The 22,500-nt window shown below is 48.3% G+C and overlaps 4 protein-coding genes across 11 annotated transcripts in view; 2 read left to right on the forward strand and 2 right to left on the reverse strand.

Moving 5' to 3' along the window:
* The first annotated feature begins 2,069 nt into the window (after positions 1-2,069).
* Positions 2,070-9,051, forward strand: ap1m2 (adaptor related protein complex 1 subunit mu 2). 4 transcript variants are annotated; one of them, XM_087255327.1, is made up of 13 exons: positions 2,070-2,249; positions 2,974-3,748; positions 3,856-4,423; positions 4,891-5,472; positions 5,555-5,685; positions 5,762-5,909; positions 6,099-6,225; positions 6,306-6,448; positions 7,086-7,157; positions 7,509-7,667; positions 7,746-7,871; positions 8,021-8,096; positions 8,721-9,051. In XM_087255327.1, exons 5-13 carry the CDS (start codon positions 5,639-5,641, stop codon positions 8,744-8,746), a joined length of 924 nt encoding a protein of 307 aa, XP_087111453.1. In that variant the 5' UTR covers positions 2,070-2,249; positions 2,974-3,748; positions 3,856-4,423; positions 4,891-5,472; positions 5,555-5,638; the 3' UTR covers positions 8,747-9,051.
* A 303-nt stretch (positions 9,052-9,354) lies between these two features.
* Positions 9,355-11,156, forward strand: cdkn2d (cyclin-dependent kinase inhibitor 2D (p19, inhibits CDK4)). Its single transcript, XM_087256305.1, has 3 exons — positions 9,355-9,452; positions 9,527-9,677; positions 10,402-11,156. Exons 2-3 carry the CDS (start codon positions 9,534-9,536, stop codon positions 10,720-10,722), a joined length of 465 nt encoding a protein of 154 aa, XP_087112431.1. The 5' UTR covers positions 9,355-9,452; positions 9,527-9,533; the 3' UTR covers positions 10,723-11,156.
* A 3,458-nt stretch (positions 11,157-14,614) lies between these two features.
* Positions 14,615-21,745, reverse strand: si:zfos-323e3.4. 2 transcript variants are annotated; one of them, XM_087256285.1, is made up of 3 exons: positions 21,456-21,745; positions 21,036-21,190; positions 14,615-18,455 (listed from the first exon to the last, which is right to left on the reverse strand). In XM_087256285.1, the coding sequence occupies exons 2-3, from the start codon at positions 21,174-21,176 to the stop codon at positions 16,221-16,223; spliced, it is 2,376 nt and encodes a 791-aa protein (XP_087112411.1). In that variant the 5' UTR covers positions 21,177-21,190; positions 21,456-21,745; the 3' UTR covers positions 14,615-16,220. The 2 variants fall into 2 exon arrangements, with proteins under 2 accessions (XP_087112411.1, XP_087112412.1); XM_087256286.1 differs by having other exon boundaries at positions 21,309-21,745.
* A 552-nt stretch (positions 21,746-22,297) lies between these two features.
* keap1b (kelch-like ECH-associated protein 1b) overlaps positions 22,298-22,500 on the reverse strand; it is a 6,808-nt gene continuing 6,605 nt past the window's right edge. For all 4 annotated transcript variants that reach the window (XM_087254738.1, XM_087254737.1, XM_087254736.1 and 1 more), the window contains exon 7: positions 22,298-22,500. This exon is cut by the window's right edge and continues 834 nt beyond it. The gene's annotated coding sequence lies outside the window, so the exon portion shown is untranslated.

A 22,500-nucleotide genomic window follows, 5' to 3' on the forward strand; every position in this document is an offset into this window, starting at 1 on the left:
AATGAGCACAGAGAGTCAGGAGCTGGCTTTACCTGACAGTACAGTGTCCCCTTCACTACACCGGGGCGTTAGGACTCACACAGAGCGCAGGTGGAGCGCCCCCTGCTGGCCTCACTAACACCACTGCACACAGCAGCCCAGTGTTCCCATGTGCTCTCCATCCAGACACTGACCCGGCTCAGCTGCAGTGAGGGGTTCTCTGGGCTGCAGGGTGGTGTGTCTGGAATGACGTGTTTATAATCATTTCGGGCCTCCACAGTGTTTCTTCAAGGCCTGACGGAGTTCTTGAAACACTGCAGTGCTGCTCTGGTGTGTTGATGAAGATCTGCTGATGATCTGTTGCGCTGCGGTACTTTATAAACTAAAGCATTACACATGATCATGCAGCGCTTCATTTCTGACGTCAGATGTAGATGGTGTGTGTCCAGGTGAGCTCAGACAAACCTGTATCGAACACACACACACACACACACACACACACCTGTAGTGCGCTTCAGCAGGGTTATTCAGACGCTGCAGCAGTTCTCTGAGGCAGTGCTGGATGTGTGTGTGTGTGTGCGTGTGTGTGTGTGTGTGAGCAGAGATGAGTGAGTGTGTCCAGCAGAACTCTGGGAAACATCATGTTGGGTTCTGCTCTCCTGATAATCCTGCGGTAACGGCTCGACTCCTCAATAAACTCCTGCAGGGCTTTCCCAGGAGTGTAGAGACGCTACTGAGATACTCTGCTGGATCATCATCATCATCGTCATCATCATCGCAGCTCTTGTGCAGTGTGAGGCAGGCTAATACGTGTTTTAAATGGTTAAGAAGCTCGAGCTCTTCTCAGCCACACTGGAGGAGCACCAGCACTGCATGGTTTGGATGTCTCCTCTGCTGATGATCTGGATCAGGTGTGCTGGGTGAAGAGACACGGGAAATGTGCAGAGCTGGTGCTCCTCCAGCCACGTGGTTGAGAAACACTGCTCTAGATAACACTGCTGGTTCAGTTTATGATCAGCAGTGTGTGTGTGTGTGGAACTTCAGGTGTTTTCCAGCCACACCTCAGCTCTACAGGTGAGTGATGATGCCGTCCAATCAGCAGCTCAGAATATTATCATACTCTAATTCTTACGATCTCATTGGTTCTGTCATGGTGAGGGGCGGGGTTTACACCTCACGCCACTGCGGTGATGCGACACGAGGGCGTGTCCTGTGCGTTGTCATGACGATGACTGGCACGTGAGTCCAGGCAAATGTTGTTTGATGAAGACCACAATCTCTTTACGTGTGTTATACAGTCTATGATGATGATGAAGATCTGCAAGAGTTTAATGCAGGGGTTTTCCTGTCTGATGAGGATTAAATGTGTGTGCGCTGTGCAGATCTGCTCTGGATCTCTGCGCCTGTGTTGATGTTGCTGTTGGACAGAGCAGTGGCTGGAGATCAGATCAGCCTCATTCTGTCCCAGAGGAACTGAACTGAACAGCACTGTGATGTACTCAATACACATACATGCTATTAAACAGAAAGCACATCGCTGAACACCTCTGATGACACACACACACACACACACACACACACACACACACACACGTCTCTTTACTCGAGGTTGCCTAAAAGCAAAAGCGCTCCTCAAGGTGGATGTGGACAGGTAAATGTGGATAATAAAGACAGGGTTTTAGGGGTCAGAGATGATCATAGCTGCTCAGTAAATGACGATAACAGCATTATATATGTGATATATCCGCCACAGTAATAGAGTTACTCATTAGACTAATCATGAGCTCATCTGTAGATATTGAAGGATAAATAGAGCAGGTGATGTGCCTTATTCACTACAGCACATCAAACAACAGCTGTTAAAGCCAGCAGACTATAATGGTGTCGTCTAGTGTTCCCTGATGGAGAGAAGAGCATCTGACCAGCAAACAGCATCGGGACAGATCTGAATGGGTTCTGCAGGATTCTGTGCTACTGACCGCAGATCTCTCAGTGTGTGTGAGTGTGTGATGTTGCCCTCTGCCGGGCCGCTCCTCCTCAGTCACGTGACCTCCGGCAATGTTTTACCTGGCGCTGTGTGACGTCACCGCGCACCGTGCAGGAACAGGAACCGCGGAGGCCGTGAAGAGCTCGTAACTCTCCGCTAAACACCGGAATGTGACTTTAACTCTGCTTTAGCCCGCTATAACCTCATTTCCCGCGGATCCTCGTGTTTATAAGCGTACAGTATGTCTGCGTCCGCGGTGTTCGTGCTGGACCTGAAGGGGAAGGTAAAGATCATCTGTCAGACACACACACACACACACACACACACACACACATCAGAGGGCTGAAGGGGAGACCGCTGATCACTATATAAACTATATAACTCGGGTCGGTGTATAATGTGAATGATCATGTTGAAGACCTGTTCTGAATATCGTCTCACACTTTATCTGCTGACGTCACTTCCTGTACATAGAGGAAGTAGCTTTATTACTAATGACCCAATTATAAGAGTCTGACCTGAGCTCTGAAGGTCGCATCAAAGTAAAATAAAGTTTTCAGAGGTCAGTATCAGCATTATATCTGTAAGCGCTGCGCTCTGACACACTGTGTGTTTAAGATGCAGAGCTGAGATCAGCATGTGAAGCTGCAGTTTTCACTTAATAAATCCTCAATGATCCTCAATGGGTCAGCGCAGTGGGTTTATTCATGTTTACCCTTAATTCAGTTCCTTTTCACCTCATAACCAATCAAATGCTCTGTAGTGTCTGACATGCCCCGCCCCCTTCTTCTCATTGGCTGTTCATTTGATGAGCTTGAGCTCAACCACTCTCACTGGCAGAGCTGAGAGGAAACTAAACACTATTGGCTGATTTTAAAAGGGGAGGAGCTACTCCATGCCCCTCCCCCTCTGTGTTTTGGTTGAGATTACGTCGTCCAATAAGATGGCAGATTTCAGAGCGCTGGAGTGAATCTCTGGTGTTTACACTGCTCTTCTGTTTCCTCCAGGTGTTGATCTGCCGAAACTATAAAGGCGACGTTGACATGTCCGAGATTGACCACTTCTTCACCCTGCTGATGCAACAGGAAGAGGAGGGGCTTATTTCACCTGTCATGTCACACGGCAACGTCCACTTCCTGTGGATCAAACACAACAATCTCTACCGTATCCTTTACGTTATGAACTGTAGAGTCAGGAGGGGGACGCTGGTTAATCTGAGCATGCAGAAGCTAACGATAGTCAACAATGATCAGAGCAGTGGTGCTCAGCCATCGGGCTGTGGACCGGTACCAGTTTGTGGATCAATTGTTACCAGCCCGCGCAGGAAATCATTAATTATTTCTGTTTTATTCATTATCTGAGTCTGAATGATCTTTTATTTTGAGAAATGACCATATCCTCTCAGTTACAAGAGCACCAAAGCCAGTGAGAAACGGACGGCTGTGGAAGGTGTCTTTGCTCAGGGGGAAAGGCCCAGCGAAGGACCCGCGAACTGCCGAGGTTTATGAATTACAAATACACTAGAAGATATTTAGGCCTAATCCCAATTCTCCCCTTAGCATGTATGTTTTGTGCGTTCCCGTGAAGGTGTAGGGGTGTCCCAGTTCTCTGAGGGGAAGGGCTATACATCCCTTCAAACAGAGATTTTTCAGGACCACACTCAAAACCAAGAGGTTAGAACATTTCCCAGAATACACCAGCCACATGACTCCACCCGGAAGTCAGGAGATCCACAAATGAGTATTTCTTGTCATTATTATAAATTTTTACGACAAACAAGCTGTAGCAGCCCTTCAGCTTTCAAAGAATAGGCAGAGAGTTTTTGACGGGTGCATTTAAAAAGGTTTACTTGGATGCAATAAAGTTCATCACATAAATCATCGTCTCAGTTCTTTGTTGTTTAATATATTCATAACCGCGCTCCTGTTTTACCGTCAAGCTTAAACACAACCGCTAAATCCATAAACATAACTCGTCTACAGCAGTCCCAGAACATTCTGACACTCGATGACGCTCCCATCCTCTGTCAGCAGGGCCCGCGTGTCCATAGAGGTGACCTAGGCGACCACCTAGGGCGGCAGAATAGAGAGGGCGGCGTTCACGACACCTCCCTCAACACCCGCGTCCTCAGTTATGTTCGTGACACTTCCCTCACAGGAGATGGTGAGGACACATGCTGACGTGTGCAGGTGCTGTAGTGCTGACCCAATTCTTAGGGGTACATTTTGAAGCCCTTCCCCTTCACACTTGGTTTTAAGGGCCATGGGGAAGGGGAAGGGGTACCAACATAGAATTGGGATTGCGTCTTTAATCCCATCTCCCTTATATTATAACAATTATTCTATAGGGGTTCTCACCTTTTATTGGGACACAAGCCTAAAACAGGACAGTATTGGGAGCAGAGAGAGGGGATGGGTCAGCAAAGGATCTCGAGCCGGGAATCAGACTCAGGTCTCCGTGAGCACCACAGTGCTATATGTCGGCGCACTACCCTCGAGGCTATAGGCGCAGATGACGTCACGTCTCCTGTGTTATATAGGCTGTTTACACATGATGTCTTTGATGACGCGCGAGACACAGATGGAGGGCAGGAAGTGATTCTTCTACATGGGACTCGCTATCAGACCATCGGCGGAATAAACGACGTATCGTGAACGTCTGTATGTGCAGCAGCGGTGAGTGTGTGTTGATGATAACCGTTCATTGACCAAACAATAACGAACTGCAACCCGTGCGACAAAACTAGATGGTTATCATAGTGGAGCACTGCGTACCCCTTACACAAATAGATCCGAGTGTCGTAAATCCGAGTATACGACACGCTTCTGTGGGCTTCATCTGTTATTTCCTGATGTCTGGAAGATTTTTACTTCCTGCCCTCCATCTGAATATCACACGTCACCAGAACCACGAGAAAACAACAGATTATATCTGCAACAACAACAAACACAACAACAAACACAACAACAACAACAACAAACACAACAACATGCAGTTCTGAAAAGCCTGAATGTGTAGTCACTGGAGCAGGTTGGGCAGATCAGGGTGCTGCTGCTTCACTATGGAGGGAGATTACACATGACAGAAATCTGGATCATCTGGCGAGACGATTGACAGCTCTCATCAAAGGCACACACTCTTCTGTCACACACTCTCCTGTCACACACTGTTCTGTCACACACTCTCCTGTCACACACTCTCCTGTCACACACTCTTCTGTCACACACTCTCCTGTCACACACTCTCCTGTCACACACTCTCCTGTCACACACTCTCCTGTCACACACTCTCCTGTCACACACTCTCCTGTCACACACTCTCCTGTCACACACTCTCCTGTCACACACTCTTCTGTCACACACTCTCCTGTCACACACTCTTGAGCATGTACGCATGTTGACGCAGCATCTGTTATTCTTAACCCGTCTGGGAGATCAGTGGTCGCCACAACCAACAAGAACTCCAACGCCTCTTTGGTTTACGCCTTCCTGTACAAGCTGGTGGAGGTGAGAGACGCGGTTATCACTCGTAAACACTGCGGTCATTCATCCAGCCTGTGTTTGAACCTGTGTGTGTGTGTGTGTTCAGGTGTTTACGGAGTACTTCAAGGAGCTGGAGGAAGAGAGCATCCAGGATAATTTCGTGGTGGTGTACGAGCTGCTGGACGAGCTGATGGACTTTGGGTTCCCGCAGACGACGGACAGCAAGATCCTGCAGGAGTAAGAGCCGCCGCCCCTCCACTGGACCCTCAGGTGTGCTCGGGTATGCTCAGGTGTGTGTTCTGCTTCTCCACAGGTACATCACACAGCAGGGCCAGAAGCTGGAGGTGGCCAAGACCAAAGTGCCCACCACCGTCACCAATGCCGTGTCCTGGAGGTCAGAGGGCATCCGCTACAAGAAGAACGAGGTGTTCATCGACGTCATCGAGTCCATCAACGTGCTGGTCAGTCTGGGGTGTGTGTGTGTGTGTGTGTGTGTGTGTGTGTGTGTGTGTGTGTGTGTGTATGTATGTGTGTGTGTGTGTGTGTGTGTGTGTGTGTGTGTGTGTGAGTGTGTGTGTGTGTCTGTGTGTGGATGTGGAGGTCTCGGTTGTGTGTTTGAGCTGTGTGTATGTCTATGTGTGTGTGCGCAGGTGAACGCTAACGGCAGTGTAATGAGCAGTGATATCGTGGGCTGCATCAGACTGAAGACGATGCTGTCGGGGATGCCGGAGCTCCGGCTGGGCCTCAATGACCGCGTGCTGTTCGCCCTCACCGGCCGTAAGTGTGTGTGTGTGTGTGTGTGTGCAAGATGGAGAGGTGAAGAGTGCAGTGTGTGAGCCCTGTGTGTGTGTGTGCAGGAGACAAGGGGAAGACGGTTGTGATGGAGGATGTGAAGTTCCATCAGTGTGTGCGTCTGTCGCGGTTTGAGAGCGACCGCACCATCTCCTTCATCCCCCCTGACGGAGAGTCTGAGCTCATGTCCTACCGCATCAACACACACGTGAGACACACACACACACACACACACACACACACACTCTCTACATAACTACAGTACCCATGGAGACTGAGCGTGCATCTGACTGTAAAACCCGAGTGTGTTGCGCAGGAATATCACAGAACACACTGAACGATTCAGGATTATTGATTACTTTATGCCAAGAAGCATCAGTGTGTGAAGATATGCTGCAGACACATCAGAACTCTTTCAGGAGGAACCTGCGGTGCTCAGAACTTAATTTAAAGGTGATCTTCTCAGTGTTTGATGTTCTGCAGCCTCAGAGTACAGATATTGTACTGAAGTCGTACAGATGACCCAGAACACACCCTGATGGTTCTGTGGTCTCGGGTCGGTTGGTTTATACTGCTCCCCTGGTTTGTTTTCTTGTGTTCAGTGTAAGAACTGAAGTAATCACGTCTGCTCATTCAGCTGATCATGCTCTGCTCTGGCCACATGCGTGTCTTCTGTTTTTATGTAAATAAATGAATATAATCATCTCTCTTCATCGGCCTTGTGTCGGTGCCGTCGTCACGCTCGAGCCCTTCATGTTCACAGCACACCCGCGATCATCTTCTGTGTGTGACGCGTAACAGGAGTGTGTATGTTGAGCTTGTGTGTGTGTGTGTGTGTTCTGCAGGTAAAGCCTCTCATATGGATCGAGTCGGTCATCGAGAAGTTTTCCCACAGTCGTGTGGAGATCATGGTCAAGGTTTGCTCCACACCGGACACATGTCCAGTTCAGACCTGCAGATGTTGAGTGGCTTGTGAAGCGCTGTCTGTGAAATATTCCCTCTCTCTCTCTCTCTCTCTCTCTCTCTCTCTCTCTCTCTCTCTCTCTCTCTCTCTCTCTCTCTCTCTCTCTCTCTCTCTCTCTCTCTCTCTCTCTCTCTCTCTCTCTCTCTCTCTCTCTCTCTCTCTCTCTCTCTCTCTCTCTCTCTCTCTCTCTCTCTCTCTCTCTCTCTCTCTCTCTCTCTCTCTCTCTCTCTCTCTCTCTCTCTCTCTCTCTCTCTCTCTCTCTCTCTCTCTCTCTCTCTCTCTCTCTCTCTCTCTCTCTCTCCAGGCCAAAGGACAGTTTAAGAAGCAGTCTGTGGCCAATAATGTGGAGATTCGGGTGCCGGTGCCGAGCGACGCCGACTCTCCCAAGTTCAAGACCAGCACCGGCCATGCCAAGTACGTCCCTGAGAAGAACCTGGTGGTGTGGAGCATCAAATCCTTCCCTGTAAGCAGAGATTACCGATGGCCAGTGTTTATTTACTTGTCCTCAAGATGCTCCTTAAACCTGCGAGTCTCTTCACAGGGTGGGAAGGAGTTCCTGATGCGCGCTCACTTCGGCCTGCCGAGTGTGGAAAACGACGAGCTGGAGGGAAAACCTCCGATCACGGTCAAGTTCGAGATCCCGTACTTCACGGTGTCCGGCATACAGGTGTGTGTGTGTGTGTGTTATCTCTCTGTGTGGTCTGGTGATAATTTTACACACATTCTGCTTAAAATCAGCTTCATGAGCAGTTCTGCACTGATTAAACACACTCTGAGCTGTGTGTGATCAATAAAGCACTGTATTTCTGCTGAAAGGTGCGGTACATGAAGATCATCGAGAAGAGCGGCTATCAGGCGCTGCCGTGGGTCCGGTACATCACGCAGAGCGGCGGTGAGCAGTCCGCCTCGCATGTTGTGTGACAATATTTGTAATAGTTTATTTAAACAGGGTTTGTGCTGTTGAGGAACTCTGACATGGCATTATTCAACCCTGGAAAAACGAAAAACTCACAGAGTTTTGGAAAAGTCTAGGAAATGTGTTTAAAAATATCTGTACACTTGAATTTAGGCCATGTTGAGGGAATAGCAATGGTCCTAATGTATTAATTAAATGGTCTATAGGTTATTCTTTTGGCCAACCTCACATTATTAGCACTGTGTTAGCGTTATCTAAGTATATTTGACATGATATATAAATACATTTAAATTAAATAAATTGTTTTTTGTTAATAATATATGCTGTAATCTGAACATGCATTGTTTTTCTTATTTACCACACATACACAGATATCACATGAAGCATGAGGTCTTGCAAACTGACCTGAAAGTCTTGGATCGTCGTGAATTTTAGTAGTAAAATGTGTATAAACCCTGTTTAACTGATTAGGCTTTATAAATGAGCTGATCAGTCAGCACAGCACATCATCAACACTTTATTCTGTTGAATATTGAATGTTTGCGCGTGGATATGCACTGAAGTATTCTGAATATGTGTTCTATCTGTGTGTGTTTTCAGATTACCAGCTGAGGACAAACAGTTGAAGAGCACAGCGGACACACACACACACACACACACACACACACACACACACACACACACACACACACACCCCAGCTGAGGACAGGACAGTAGTTTGCTGTTTTGGAAGGAAGTTTTTAAGTTGTTTATGTGTGTAATTAATCTATTTAATCCGGTCGGAGATTTTCAACAGGAAGTATATGACTGTATGATGACGCTGAATGTAAACAGACGAGCATTTCAGGCACTTCTGCACCGAATTATGATGAACTTGTCTGTCATTTCTGTTTCTCCTAATGCTGTAATAAATCGAGTGTTTTTTCCTGAAGTGTGTGTGTGTGTGTGTGTGTGTGTGTGTGCGCGTTTGTGTGTGCGTGTGTGTGAGAGACAGCCGGTTCCGGGGTTCTGTCAGACTGGCGCTCTTTTCTCTCTGTCAGTGAATGAAGGAACAGTTTACAAATAAACCCTCTCAAATCGCCCGCCTTCTGCGCTCCGGCTTCTCATTGGCCGCTGGCGCAGTTACCACGGTGATACTGTAGCAACGCCTATCAGCACTCCTCCCTCTTGTCCAATTATGGCAGCCGCGTCGGCGTGTGTGAGCTCTGATTGGCTGACGGCTGCTCGTTGTTCCAGATCAAGCGCTCAGACTGAAGGCGCGAGCGGCGCGTGTGTTCCCGGTTGTTTTGACGTGTTTGTTTAAGAGGATCCGCGACTAACGGCTCTCTGACGGTAAGCGCGTTACTGACGCCGGTGTTTGTGTGCTCTGACCGGTCGCTTCCTCACGGATCCCGCTGTTTCCGCAGGTGTCGGATGATGGTGCTGGACGGGCTCGGCTGCGGAAAGAGTCTCAGCGCGGCGGCCGCTCAGGGGGACGCGCGGGCGGTGCGGCGGATCCTGCAGGACCACCGAGTAGAACCGGACGCGCTCAATGAGTTCGGGAAAACCGCGTTGCAGGTGAAACACACACACGAGCTCTTAATTCCCGTTAACCGTTAGTTCTGCCGTTTCGCTTTCACCTCAATGCCTGCGCGATGATGCCGCGGCTACAGCAGTGTGTGTGTGTGTGTGTGTGTGTGTGTGTGTGTGTGTGACGCCACCGGTGATATTAATGTGTGTTTTATGATGCTGTTAATATTCATATGTGAGCGTGTTTGTGTGTTTTACGGTGGTGTGTGTGCGCGCGCGCGCAGGTGATGCTACTGCTTACAGGAGAATGTTAACGTGTGTGTGTGTGTGTGTGTGTGTGTGTGTGTGTGTGTGTGTGTGTGTGTGTGTGTTGGTGCTGATGTTAGTGTGTGTGAGGATGTTAATGTGTGAGGTGATGCTGATGCTTGTGTGTGGAGATGTTTTTGTGTGTGCGCGCAGGTGGTGTTATAAGAGTGTGTGCAGGATGATGATGATGTGTGTATGTGCGCAGATGATGATGATGTTAATGTGTGTGTGTGCGTGTGTGTATGTGCGCAGATGATGATGATGTTAATGTGTGTATGTGTGTGTGTGTGCGTGCGAGCACTGCAGGTGATGACGTTAATCTGTGTGTGTGTGTGCGCAGATGATGATGATGTTGTGTGTGTGAGTATGTATGTGCGCAGATGATGATGTTAATGTGTGTGTGTGCAGGTGATGATGTTAGTGTGTGTGTGTGTGTGTGTGTGTGTGTGTGTGTGTGTGTGTGCAGGTGATGATGATGGGCTCCAGTGCAGTGGCTGCGGTGCTGCTGGATTTTGGTGCAGACCCGAATGTTCAGGACCGCAGTGGTGTGACTCCGGCTCATGACGCCGCTCGCACCGGTTTCCTGGAGACGCTGCGGGTGCTGGTGGATGGCGGCGCCTCCGTTAACGTGCCAGACCACAGCGGGGCGCTGCCCCTGCACATCGCCGTCCGCGAGGGACACTGGGACGTGGTGGAGTATCTGGCGCCCCTGACGGAGCTGCGGTGGCTGGACGGGCGGAGGGTGGAGGAGCTGCTGGAGCACCTGCAGGCCACTGGGTCCGGATGATGTGTGTGTGTGTGTGTGTGTGTGTGTGTGTGTGTGTGTGTGTGTGTGTGTGTGTGTGTGTGTGTGTGTGTGTGTGTGTGATCGGACAGTTTGCTGAGCTCATATTAGCTCAGGTTTGTAGCGCTGGTTTTGCACAGTGCATCCCTGCTGGTCCACACACACACACACACACACACACACACACACGGCTGTAAATGACTGTATATAATCCTCCTCTGTTTGCCTGTGGCGCTGACTCCGGCCTGATGAACTCTCGCTCTGTGTCTGTGTTTGGTTGGAGTGTTCGCAGATTAATGTTTGTAAATAACTTTATGAATTATTTGACTTATTTATTGCAGATTTGTATATTAACGTTTATGGTTGCGATGATTTTTGAAGTGTTATTTATTAAGGTGTTACACTGATTAATAAACTGAAGAATCAGTTTGTCTGTATCTCGTGAGGGTTCTGGTGCTTCTCCTGCAGACCGGCCTGCACATAAACACCCACCAACAACACACAGGTGAAGCAGAGGTAAAGGTGTGTTGGTGACGTCACACTCGTCTTATTTCAGGACAAACACCCTCATCTGTGCTGCAGATCTACACATGCTAGAGCTCAGCATGACAGGAGGAAACCAACGGGCCATCTCATATATATACAATACCGGACACAAGTCTTGTGCTGGATCCTCCTGTTGAAGAGCAGCAGATAATCACTGGACTTCTAGTCGATCATTTGGTGTCAGAAGGTGGATTTCTCTGCTGGATCATCTGCTGATCTGCATCCCAATCATCACCAATACTGCAGAAGACCTACTGGAACCAGCATGGACCAAGATTCTCACGGAAATCAGTCAAGTTTGGGGAAGGAGACTTCATGGTTTGGGGGTCATTCAGTATGGAGAGATCTGCAACATCAACAGCCTGAGGTATCAAGACATCTGTGCTGCCCATTACATTACAAACCACAGGAGAGGGACAATTCTCCAGCAGGATAGCGCTCCTGCTCATACTTCAGCCTCCACATCAAAGCTCCTGAAAGCAGAGAGTGCTCCAGGATTGGCCAGCCCAGTCACCAGACATCAACATTATTGAGCTGATGAAGGAGGAGGTGTTGAAGATGAACACAAAGACTCTTGATGAACTCTGGGATCCTGCTGAAGCTTTCTTCTTCATTCCAGATGACTTTATAAATCAGTGATGTGAGTCATGTCAGAGATGTATGGATGCAGTCCTCCAAGCTCATGATGGAGTCAGACACAATATTCATTCTGTCTCCACTGCAGCAGGACTTTATATTCTATACTGGACATTATTTCTGTTCAGTGATGAGACTTTAGTCTGAGCAGAGTCAGAGCGCACTGTCCTCATCAAATCAGTCAACATCAAGACATGATCAGATTTATTGAGCTCAAATCAGCAAAATCTAGAGGCCTTCACCTTTCATAGAGACACTTCTGACACCAAATCATCCACTAGAAGAGCAGATATTATCTGTGTTCCTAAAACTCAGACAAGACTAATGTCAGGTAGTGTATGTATGTATTATTTTATATTAGTATTATTTTTTTATAACTCTTTTGTGAAGATTTGTTTTATACATATGCTGTCTGATGCCTAAGGAAGTATAAGGGTCACTATCTATTAAACTTTTTTAACAATTGTACAAAATTGTTCTTTTATATGTGCTATGGCATGACGAAAATAATATACAAACAGCATGAGAGGGGTTCGTCTTCATTGCTGATGCTGATCTGTCTGTAGTGTAGTGTATATGAAAAGTATGAAGGATGTCTCTCTATGATCTGTCAGACTTGTTGACATTTCTTGTAAGTGTGGTGTCAGAGCAACAACAACAAAACCACATTTTATAGAAGTTCCAAAAACTTAAATATGAATACTTCTAATGGGAAAACACAGAGTGTGTGTGCGGGTGATGGACGTCACGGGGACTCTTGAATGAAGTCCTTCAGCTGAGAGCATGTAGTGTTACAGCAGAGGACACGGTCTTCACAAGATGTGTCAAGTTGATGTTTTTAGAAATAAACAAATGAGCATAAATGATTGCCATTGATTAAAATAGCCACTTGTAAAATTAGGCCTGAGGTATTTTATGATTTTCTTTTTTAATTGCAGGAGCTGTATTTCATTGAACAACACCTGAGACGAGCCTCACCAATAGACAACATGAAATCTGTCTCAAAAATTAATAATGTAAGGTTTATAGTGAGGTTCGCTGAAGACATGTTTAACCATTCACTGCTTTTTAATTGATGACTCTACAAATGATATTAATTGTTGGCATGTGAGAATTCAGCATCACGTCAACTCCAATATACAGAGGTTAATGAGGCAGAATAGCTGCTGTGGGGTCAATTATTATTATAAAAGCTATTAGATTGGGCAGTTTAAGGTCTTTAAACATCACTAAAAATGCTCAATTGTAAGATTTGTTGTGTTTATTCCCAAAATAAGTAAGCTAATAATAGTCTAATGAATGTAAATCTGGAATAACTGTAGCGCAGTCACTCCTGCAGTCCTGACACAGCCTGACCTCAGGTGAATATCCATATCCAATATTACTCAATTCATACCCACAGTCTGATCATTCACAGCTGATTGTCTAATTACAGACGAGCATTGTCTCTGCGGCCTGAAGGAGCTGAAGCAGAGGCTCTGCAGACGGAGGAAGAGCAGAGAAGTGTTCCGCTTAATCTGCATTTCAAGAGTTCCGAAAGGAGAGTTTGATCAAGATGAAGGAAGAGTCTCAGAGCAGCCTCACCACACCTGCGAATGCACAGCTCTCCGGCTGATCTGTGGTCAGTGAACGTCACCTGTGTGTCGGAGCTGAAGGTCACCTGAACAGCACCATTACACTGTGTGTGTGTGAGAGAGAGACTGAACAGCACCATTACACTGTGTGTGTGTGTGTGTGTGTGTGTGTGTGTGTGTGTGTGTGTGTGTGTGTGAGAGAGGCTGAACAGCACCATTACACTGTGTGTGTGTGTGTGTGTGTGTGTGTGTGTGTGTGTGTGTGTGTGAGAGAGGCTGAACAAGGCAAACATTGTGCTTCAGCCTGTTTTTCTGGGGCTTTTACAACTGTGAGAGGATGCAGACACAATGCTGGCCTTGTTTTCTCACTGCATTCAGGCCAGAACCTCAGAATGGCACTGAGAGCTTCAGCCGGATATCATTTTGATCTGTGTGTGTGTGTGTGTGTGTGTGTGTAATGCATCGATTCCTGTGGAGAGATTCTGGTGAAAACTCACGAGTGTTTTATGAGCAGGAAAGTCCAAAGTCTGCATGCCAGTAAATCATCCTCAGATCAGTGTTAAACAGCAGTGCCACACACACACACACACACTCCTCTGTCCACTCCTCTGTTCTGTGTGTGTGTGTGTGTGTGTGTGTTGGAGGCCTGATGACACACACTAGATTTTATAGACAGTTTTATCTGGACTTTTGCTCATGCAGGGTCTGTGTGTGTTGAGATTGTCTGATGAGTTTACAGATATAGTTGACCAGATCATCATGAGACACACACCAGACTGACCAGATACACACACATCCAGAGCACACAGATGTTCAGGGCGCTGAGCTGGACTCTGGCTGATCTTGAGTGTTAATGCTGATAGTCCAGTGTACAGAAGCTTCAACATTAGACTGCTCTGCTCATTTATAGACTCAATAATCTGTAAACTGATGTAAAATAATCAATAATCTGTGGCATAAATCAGAGCTACTCCATGCAGAGCTCAGCTGATGAGGAGAGCAGTGTTAGTGAAACTCTATGACTGACTCCAGGACTGACCTCCACATCCCAAACTTTTTCATATGAAGGGCCAAAAACCAGATATCTCTGAGAGCCGTGTGCTGAAGGCACATCTACCAAACTGAATACATTAAGTTGCCATGGGTAATTTCCTCATTTATTGACTAATATTTCAAAATAAACAGCAAACATTACATCAAATCAAATGAAGTAATGCAGTTTAGCTTTTATAAATGATAACTTCAGCAATAAAACATGAACATTTATAACTCAGTGGAGATCAATGCTGAATACACTACAGCACAATCTGCCTCTGCTCAACACATTCATGTGACCGTACATGTGACCGTGTGTACATTTAAACAAAATCTGATCCATTTACACCATTTCATTGAAACATTCCATCTCACTTAGCTTTCAACAAAGGGTTGCAGTACATTTAAATGGACAATATCGAAATCATTCTCATCAGTCTTCTCAGATGGGATGGTGGGCCAAATCAAGTTACCATGGGCCGACCTTGAGCATCTCTGCTCCGCAGTTTAGTCCTGAAGAGCTGCACTAGGAACACTGACAGACGGCCTGCTTCAGTACTCTGGGGACGGGGGGGAGTGTGTGTGTGTGTTCATACAGATGACTGATCTGCCAGCAGAGGGCGCTTCAGCAGATGTTGATATTAAATATATATTTATAATTATATTGGGATTCTGAAATGTAAAGCTCATACTTTAATCAAGTCAAATTTATTCAGGAATATTTGATGAATCTCCAGCAGAAGCTCCTGAATGTGCTGCTCAACTCAAAGGAGCATTAGTCAAGGGTTTGTGATGGTGTGTGTGTGTGTGTGTGTTCACCAGCAAATCTGTGTTTTCATTTCCTGTTGCTCGAGAGTCACATGACATTTACAGCTCAGGTGATTTCATGATCTCTAACGTGAGATGAAAAGGAATGTGTTCACACATTGTTCTGCCCAGGGATAAAGGTGAAGTGTGCAGACACACACACACACACCACACCCGCCATCAGGAAACACACACTCTGCTGATAATGATCCTTCACAGTGCTGGAGCTCCGACACACCCGGCACAGGTTTACTGTGTGTTTGATGAAGGACACGTGCAGAGTGTGTGGAGAAACAGACCGTCACACACGTGTTCAGCCTCCATCTACAGCTCATTTATCTCATGAGAATGTTAAAATAATAATATTAATAATCACTATAAATCATGAAGAGTGTAACGTGCTGCATGACGACAGTACAGATGCGGAGGTGACGAGGAAACTGCAGCAGCTACAGGACTACTCTCATTAGACTGTATTATTAATCTGAGGTGTTCCTGCTGAAAGTGAGTCCCTTATGGAAGCAGTGGAGAATCTGTACCTGCAGTAGTGCTGTTGGATAATAGAGCTGTGTAGGCTTCTGGCCGGCGCACGCCTGCATTAATCTTATAGTTAGTCATTCATTTATTTACAGAGGTTTAGTGGAGTTAGATGAGCACAGACTCTAATCTGATGCTGAACAGTGGAGCAGCCCCGGCTAACTGCAGTCGCTCAAACTAGTTCTCCAGACCCACCCTAACAGTCATGCACTGTTTCTTCAGTCGCTCTGTGAAGATCCCGTCTGTCGAGTCTGTCAGGTCAAAGTTCACAGAGCTGTTCTGAGATCAGTCCTCTATGCACACCGCTGAGCTTCAGCCACTGCTCGTTCATTCAGGACACACTCAGTGTAGAACAGCAGTGTGTGTTCATCTGTTCTTCATGCTGTCCTTCAGCTCGGCGGGCAGCAGCTCCATCAGACTGTCCTCCACGATCACCCCGGTCAGCTGGAGCGCAGGGCAGTCAGCGATCTCCACCGGCAGACCCTCCAGCCGGTTCCCCTTTAGCTCCAGCCGCACTAGCTGAGCCAGGTTGCCCACCCGTGGGGACAGTGCCGTAATGCTGTTATTGCCCAGCGCCAGCACGCGGAGCCGCCGACAAGAAAACAGCTCCTCTGGGAGCGTCTCCAGAGCATTGAAGGCCACGGAGAGGAACTGCAGACCCTGCAGGACACCGATCTCAGAGGGCAGAGCCACTAACTGGTTGTGTGACAGGTCCAGGTGCCGTAGCCGAGGGCAGTAGCAGAGCCGTGGGGGCAGCCGGCACAGGGAGTTCCAGCTGACATCCAGCGTCTCCAGCGCCCGCAGCCGGCTGATGTGCTCTGGGATGCAGGAGATACGATTGTGCCCGAGTCGGAGCGTGGCCAGGCGGCGGCAGTGCTGCAGACTCAGGATCTCCTCCACTGCCATCAGCCTGTTCTCCCTCAGGTCCAGCTCCTGCAGGTGCGACAGGCTGAAGACAGCACTGGGGATCCGCTCCAGACCGCAGCCTGTCAGCTCCAGAGCCGCCAGCCGCACCAGCTTCTTCAGGCTGCTGAACGCCTGCAGCCGAGTGCCCTCGTTGTGGACACAAAGCCGCAGCAGCTGCTGGGACACATCCATCACACCAGGCGGGATCTTGGTCAGCTTGCAGCGAAGCGTCAGCACTCGCAGGTTCTTCAGCTCGCGTAAGGAGTCCAGGGTCAGGTCTCCGCTCAGGTGCAGCTCCTCCAGGTTCTGTAAGGTGTACATCCACAGTGGCAGCAGCTCCTGGCTCTCAGTGGCCACACGCAGCACTTTTAGCTGGTCCCGCAGGTGCCCGAGCGCCGCAGGCTGCAGTCTGCATGGGCTGTGGATCAGAGTGAGCTCCACAAGGGCCGGGAGCTGCGTTACACTGCTGGGGATGGTGATGTTGCTGATCAGCTCCAGCTTGAGTGACTCCACCTCGGGGATCTCGAAGACGGTTTCTGGTAATCCCGGGAGCATGAACAGGTGCAGCTCCAGCCGCTCATGGGCGTTGTGTGACAGCCGGCTGCGCAGTTTGCCGACCGTCCACTCGTGGTTCAGGTTCAGCTGCCGTAATCGGCTCTCGCTGACCTCCGACAAGAAGATGGCGAAGCGCTTGGAGAACAGCGCGTCGTACTGGTCGCTGAGGTGCAGCAGAAACGCAAAGTCATTTTTGACATCAGGAATGTCGTTGATTCCCGTCTCCAAGCGGACCGCCTCAAAGGAGTACTCCTTCAGCGGCCGGTGGAACAGCCAGTACAGCGAGTAGATGCAGAGCAGGCCGTACACCCCGACGAAGCTTATATAGCAGTACGCCAGTTTGGAGAAGAGATGCGCTTTGTTGTAGTTGCAGCAGAATGCGCTGAAGCCCGTCAGATCCGGAGGCACCGAGCACAGCACCACAATCTGGATGTTGGGAACCAAGAGGACACTGTAAACCGTGATCAGAACAAACTTGAAGACCTTCAGCACCGTCTGCAGAACATACATGAGGTACAGCAGGTCTGCCTCCTCCACGTGTGTGCGAAACTTCCGGACCTTCTCAAACAGAGCCTTGGCCTGCTCACCCTCCTTCTTATCCAGGAGCGACGGCTCTGTGGATTTCTGCTCGGAGTCGGACTTGATGGAGGCTCTTATCAGAGACAGCACGTCCTCCTCATCTCCGCCGTCCGGGGCTGAACTCTGAGTGTTTTTCCTCCACAGCACCATGCGCTCCTCCGACACCTCGCTAATGGCTCTGGTGGTCCAGGGCGAGTCGAAGCACTTCCGCAGGATCACCACGAACAGCTCGATCTTGGAGGACGTGCCGGGAAACTTGAACCAGAAGCTGCTGGCCACCATGAAGATCATGCTGTGGATGACCACCAGGTACGGGAAGTATTTTCCATACCAGTGCACGGCGCGCTCGTAGCAGAAGTGGTTGACGAACTCGTACTGGTGGATGTCCAGTCCGTTCTTGCGGCCGAACACCTCCACGATGTTGGGCCCGATGTATTTGGTGATGGAGAACTCCCACAGGCTCTGGTTGTCCCTGTGCTGCCGGACGTGGCTGCAGTCAGTGTGTCCTCCAGAGGGATCCGTCAGCCGGTTCGGGAGGCAGGAGATCTTATCCTGAGTCAGCTGAGGAGAGATGAAGACGAGGCCGCATCAGTGAGCAGAAAACCAGACACATATAACACACATATAATCAAGATGTAGCTGTGAACGTCTGTGTGGCGGCACATGGAGCTATCGATTATCATCTCCACAGGAGCCTGATGGTAAACTGCGCTTTATCTAATCAGTCTTTACTGCACACACTGCCTCTCTGCCTCTGCCGGGTGACGTCTGAATGCAACTTTAATAATAATGAAGTTGATTTAGTTCATGACATATTCTCCTGCTGCAGTGGAGCCTGCTGTAAGCGTCTATCCAGATAATTGATCAGAAACTTGTCACTGAAGCATCTACAGGTTTAATATGTTTATTGACGTCATTTGCAATATTACGTCTGATGTGTGAAGATGGCAATCGTGTGCTCGAGGAACCTGACATAGCCTGTTGTGTCTCTGCTGGACGGCGGCTCTGGATCTGTGCATTTATGATGGACTGCTCACCTGATAAAGCAGGTCAGCTACTGTCAAACTGCACCATTACAGGAGCTGCACCACAGCTCACTGCCTAACCGCTCCCCGCACTGAATAACAGCTAAAGTGGATCTACAATACACTATACACTATTACAAACGAGTGAACATGCCTTAATGAGGCATGCTGTAAGTAAAATGTGTTTCTTTAAACAGTTTAACACCATGATGATGCCAAACACTGCTGTTTCATTAGTTTCAGATTTGTGTCAAGAGTCAAAGTACAAAATGGCAATAAATGGAGCTCTGCAGTGACAAAACCTAACCCTTAAATCAAACATGCAGCGGCTTTCCTTCTCTTAAACAACTGCACAACTCTGCAATTATATTCAGTCTTACACAGTCTGCATTAATCACCAACTTATAGACTTTAACGGTCACTTAAAAATCATTATTGACAATTAAGAACAGAAATAAATCTTAAACAGTGAGGTGTGGTACAGGGGTCAGCATTTACAGTGGATCGACAGTTCTTTAATGTGGTATAAGAGCAGATCGGGTGATCAGTGTTAGACGGCTCTGATGACAGGTGTTGATCCACTTCAAATGTTGACTTCTGTATATTTTCCACCCCTCTACATCCTACATATTATAATTCATTCTAGAGTCATTTTCTTGCCCAGAACATCAACAAAGGTCTAATAACCTGCGAACAGTCGACTGTGATGCGTTTATGATGTTTGTTTTGGATGATGACGGTATTAAATCACTGTTGTGTGTGAGCTCTCCTGCACCTGTGATGGTGTGTGTGTGAGCTCTTCTGCACCTGTGATGGTGTGTGTGTGAGCTCTTCTGCACATGTGATGGTGTGTGTGTGAGCTCTTCTGCACATGTGATGGTGTGTGTGTGAGCTCTTCTGCACATGTGATGGTGTGTGTGAGCTCTTCTGCACCTGTGATGGTGTGTGTGTGAGCTCTTCTGCACCTGTGACGGTGTGTGTGTGCTCTTCTGCACATGTGATGGTGTGTGTGTGAGCTCTTCTGCACCTGTGATGGTGTGTGTGTGAGCTCTTCTGCACCTGTGATGGTGTGTGTGTGAGCTCTTCTGCACATGTGATGGTGTGTGTGAGCTCTTCTGCACATGTGATGGTGTGTGTGTGAGCTCTTCTGCACCTGTGACGGTGTGTGAGTGCTCTTCTGCACACGTGATGGTGTGTGTGAGCTCTTCTGCACCTGTGATGGTGTGTGTGTGAGCTCTTCTGCACATGTGATGGTGTGTGTGAGCTCTTCTGCACATGTGATGGTGTGTGTGTGAGCTCTTCTGCACCTGTGATGGTGTGTGTGAGCTCTTCTGCACATGTGATGGTGTGTGTGTGAGCTCTTCTGCACCTGTGATGGTGTGTGTCTTCTGCACATGTGATGGTGTGTGTGTGAGCTCTTCTGCACCTGTGATGGTGTGTGTGTGAGCTCTTCTGCACCTGTTATGGTGTGTGTGAGCTCTTCTGCACATGTGATGGTGTGTGTGTGCTCTTCTGCACCTGTGATGGTGTGTGTGTGAGCTCTTCTGCACATGTGATGGTGTGTGTGTGCTCTTCTGCACACGTGATGGTGTGTGTGAGCTCTTCTGCACCTGTGATGGTGTGTGTGTGAGCTCTTCTGCACATGTGATGGTGTGTGTGAGCTCTTCTGCACATGTGATGGTGTGTGTGTGAGCTCTTCTGCACCTGTGATGGTGTGTGTGTGAGCTCTTCTGCACATGTGATGGTGTGTGTGTGAGCTCTTCTGCACCTGTGATGGTGTGTGTCTTCTGCACATGTGATGGTGTGTGTGTGAGCTCTTCTGCACCTGTGATGGTGTGTGTGTGAGCTCTTCTGCACCTGTGATGGTGTGTGTGTGAGCTCTTCTGCACCTGTTATGGTGTGTGTGAGCTCTTCTGCACATGTGATGGTGTGTGTGTGCTCTTCTGCACCTGTGATGGTGTGTGTGTGAGCTCTTCTGCACATGTGATGGTGTGTGTGAGCTCTTCTGCACATGTGATGGTGTGTGTGTGCTCTTCTGCACCTGTGATGGTGTGTGTGTGAGCTCTTCTGCACATGTGATGCATGTGTGATGTGATTTGCTGGAGAGTTTGTTCACCTGGAGTGTGCAGCCGAACACCCCGATCATCAGCATGGCGATGCCCAGATACTCAGACAGGACGTCCCACCAGGGCTTCAGCACCCGGAACTGTGGGTTCTGCTCAGATGTGATGTTGCGGAACTCGTTGACAGGAATCATCTTCACTCCTGAACCTGCGGATGGAGGAAACCCAAACCCAGACACTCAGAGCTTCAATGTTCATTCAATAGACTGACTTCAGAAACTGGACTCCACAGTTCTGCACTGCACTCATCTAAACCTCCTGCTCACCTGATGGAGGAGCTGGACCGTGTGGTGCTTAATAAACCGTCATTGATGATCAGTCCTGCATGCGCTGTGCTGTATTCTCTGCTGATCTTTGACTCGGTCTACACTGATAAAGCGCTGTAGAAGTAAAGACTCGTACCGGAGCCCTACCTGTGCAGGTGAGCGGCGGCTGTGTTGGAGATCAGATCCGGCCTCCAGCATGTCCTCCTCGGCCTCTGCCCGCGGTCACCGGTCAGTAACTCAGCGCGTCGGAGAGGCTGAGCCCGTCATTATTAACTACACGCACAGCACTCATATTCAGCTTCATGTCTCACTGACACAGTTCTGCTGTCTGACTGACGATCCGCTGTGAAATACAAGCGGAACCCGCGAACAGAAAACAAACCGGGAAACCCGGCGGAGCGGCGCGTTATAACCGGACAGAAGAGCTGACACACACTAGAGGAGCAAAGTTTCCCGACACACACACCCTCTCTTTCTTTCACTCACACACACACTCTCTCTCAAACATTCTCTCACACACACACCCTCGCGCACTCATATCAGGTTTCTGTGAATTGTGGGGACTCTTCATAGACTTCTATTGTTTTTATTCTGACCCAGCAGCATTCTCTCCCTCACTCCACCCTACAGAAGACCTGCTCAAGCTGTTAAACCATGTAGATGAAAGTGTGTCCCCCTGGAGCACAACATCTTGTCCAACACACTCTTATGGGTGTGTATATTTGGCACTATGCAGCAATACACACTCTCCACCGCGCAGGTACCTGCTGCTGACAGTTCTGCAGGTCTGGAGTCTGCAGATACTCACATTGACACATTTAGCTGACATTAAAGCCCTTTAGTGGGATTTATACATGTATTTTCTCCTGAACTGTGTGTCAAAGCTGGAGGCAGGGAGTCTGCTGGATACACACTGTGTGCATACATTCTGTGTTTTGGCGCCACCACTCGGTCAAACCACACATACACACACACACACACACACACTCTCCAACAACCAACACACACCTTTAATATACAATGTTTGTTGCTGTAAAATATACAAAGCAGACTGTAAATCATCTGTGATGCTTAATTGTGGAGGATTAAATGAAATCTGCATCCCTCATCAAACAGAAGCGGAGTAAAAACGAGCCGCAGGCGGAGGACCGGCACGGCGGCGTCTCAATAAATTACAGAGAATCAGACTTCA

The sequence above is a fragment of the Danio rerio genome, chromosome 6 (genome assembly GCF_052040795.2).
Source record: "Danio rerio strain M-AB ecotype USA chromosome 6, GRCz13ab, whole genome shotgun sequence".
NCBI lineage: Eukaryota > Metazoa > Chordata > Actinopteri > Cypriniformes > Danionidae > Danio > Danio rerio.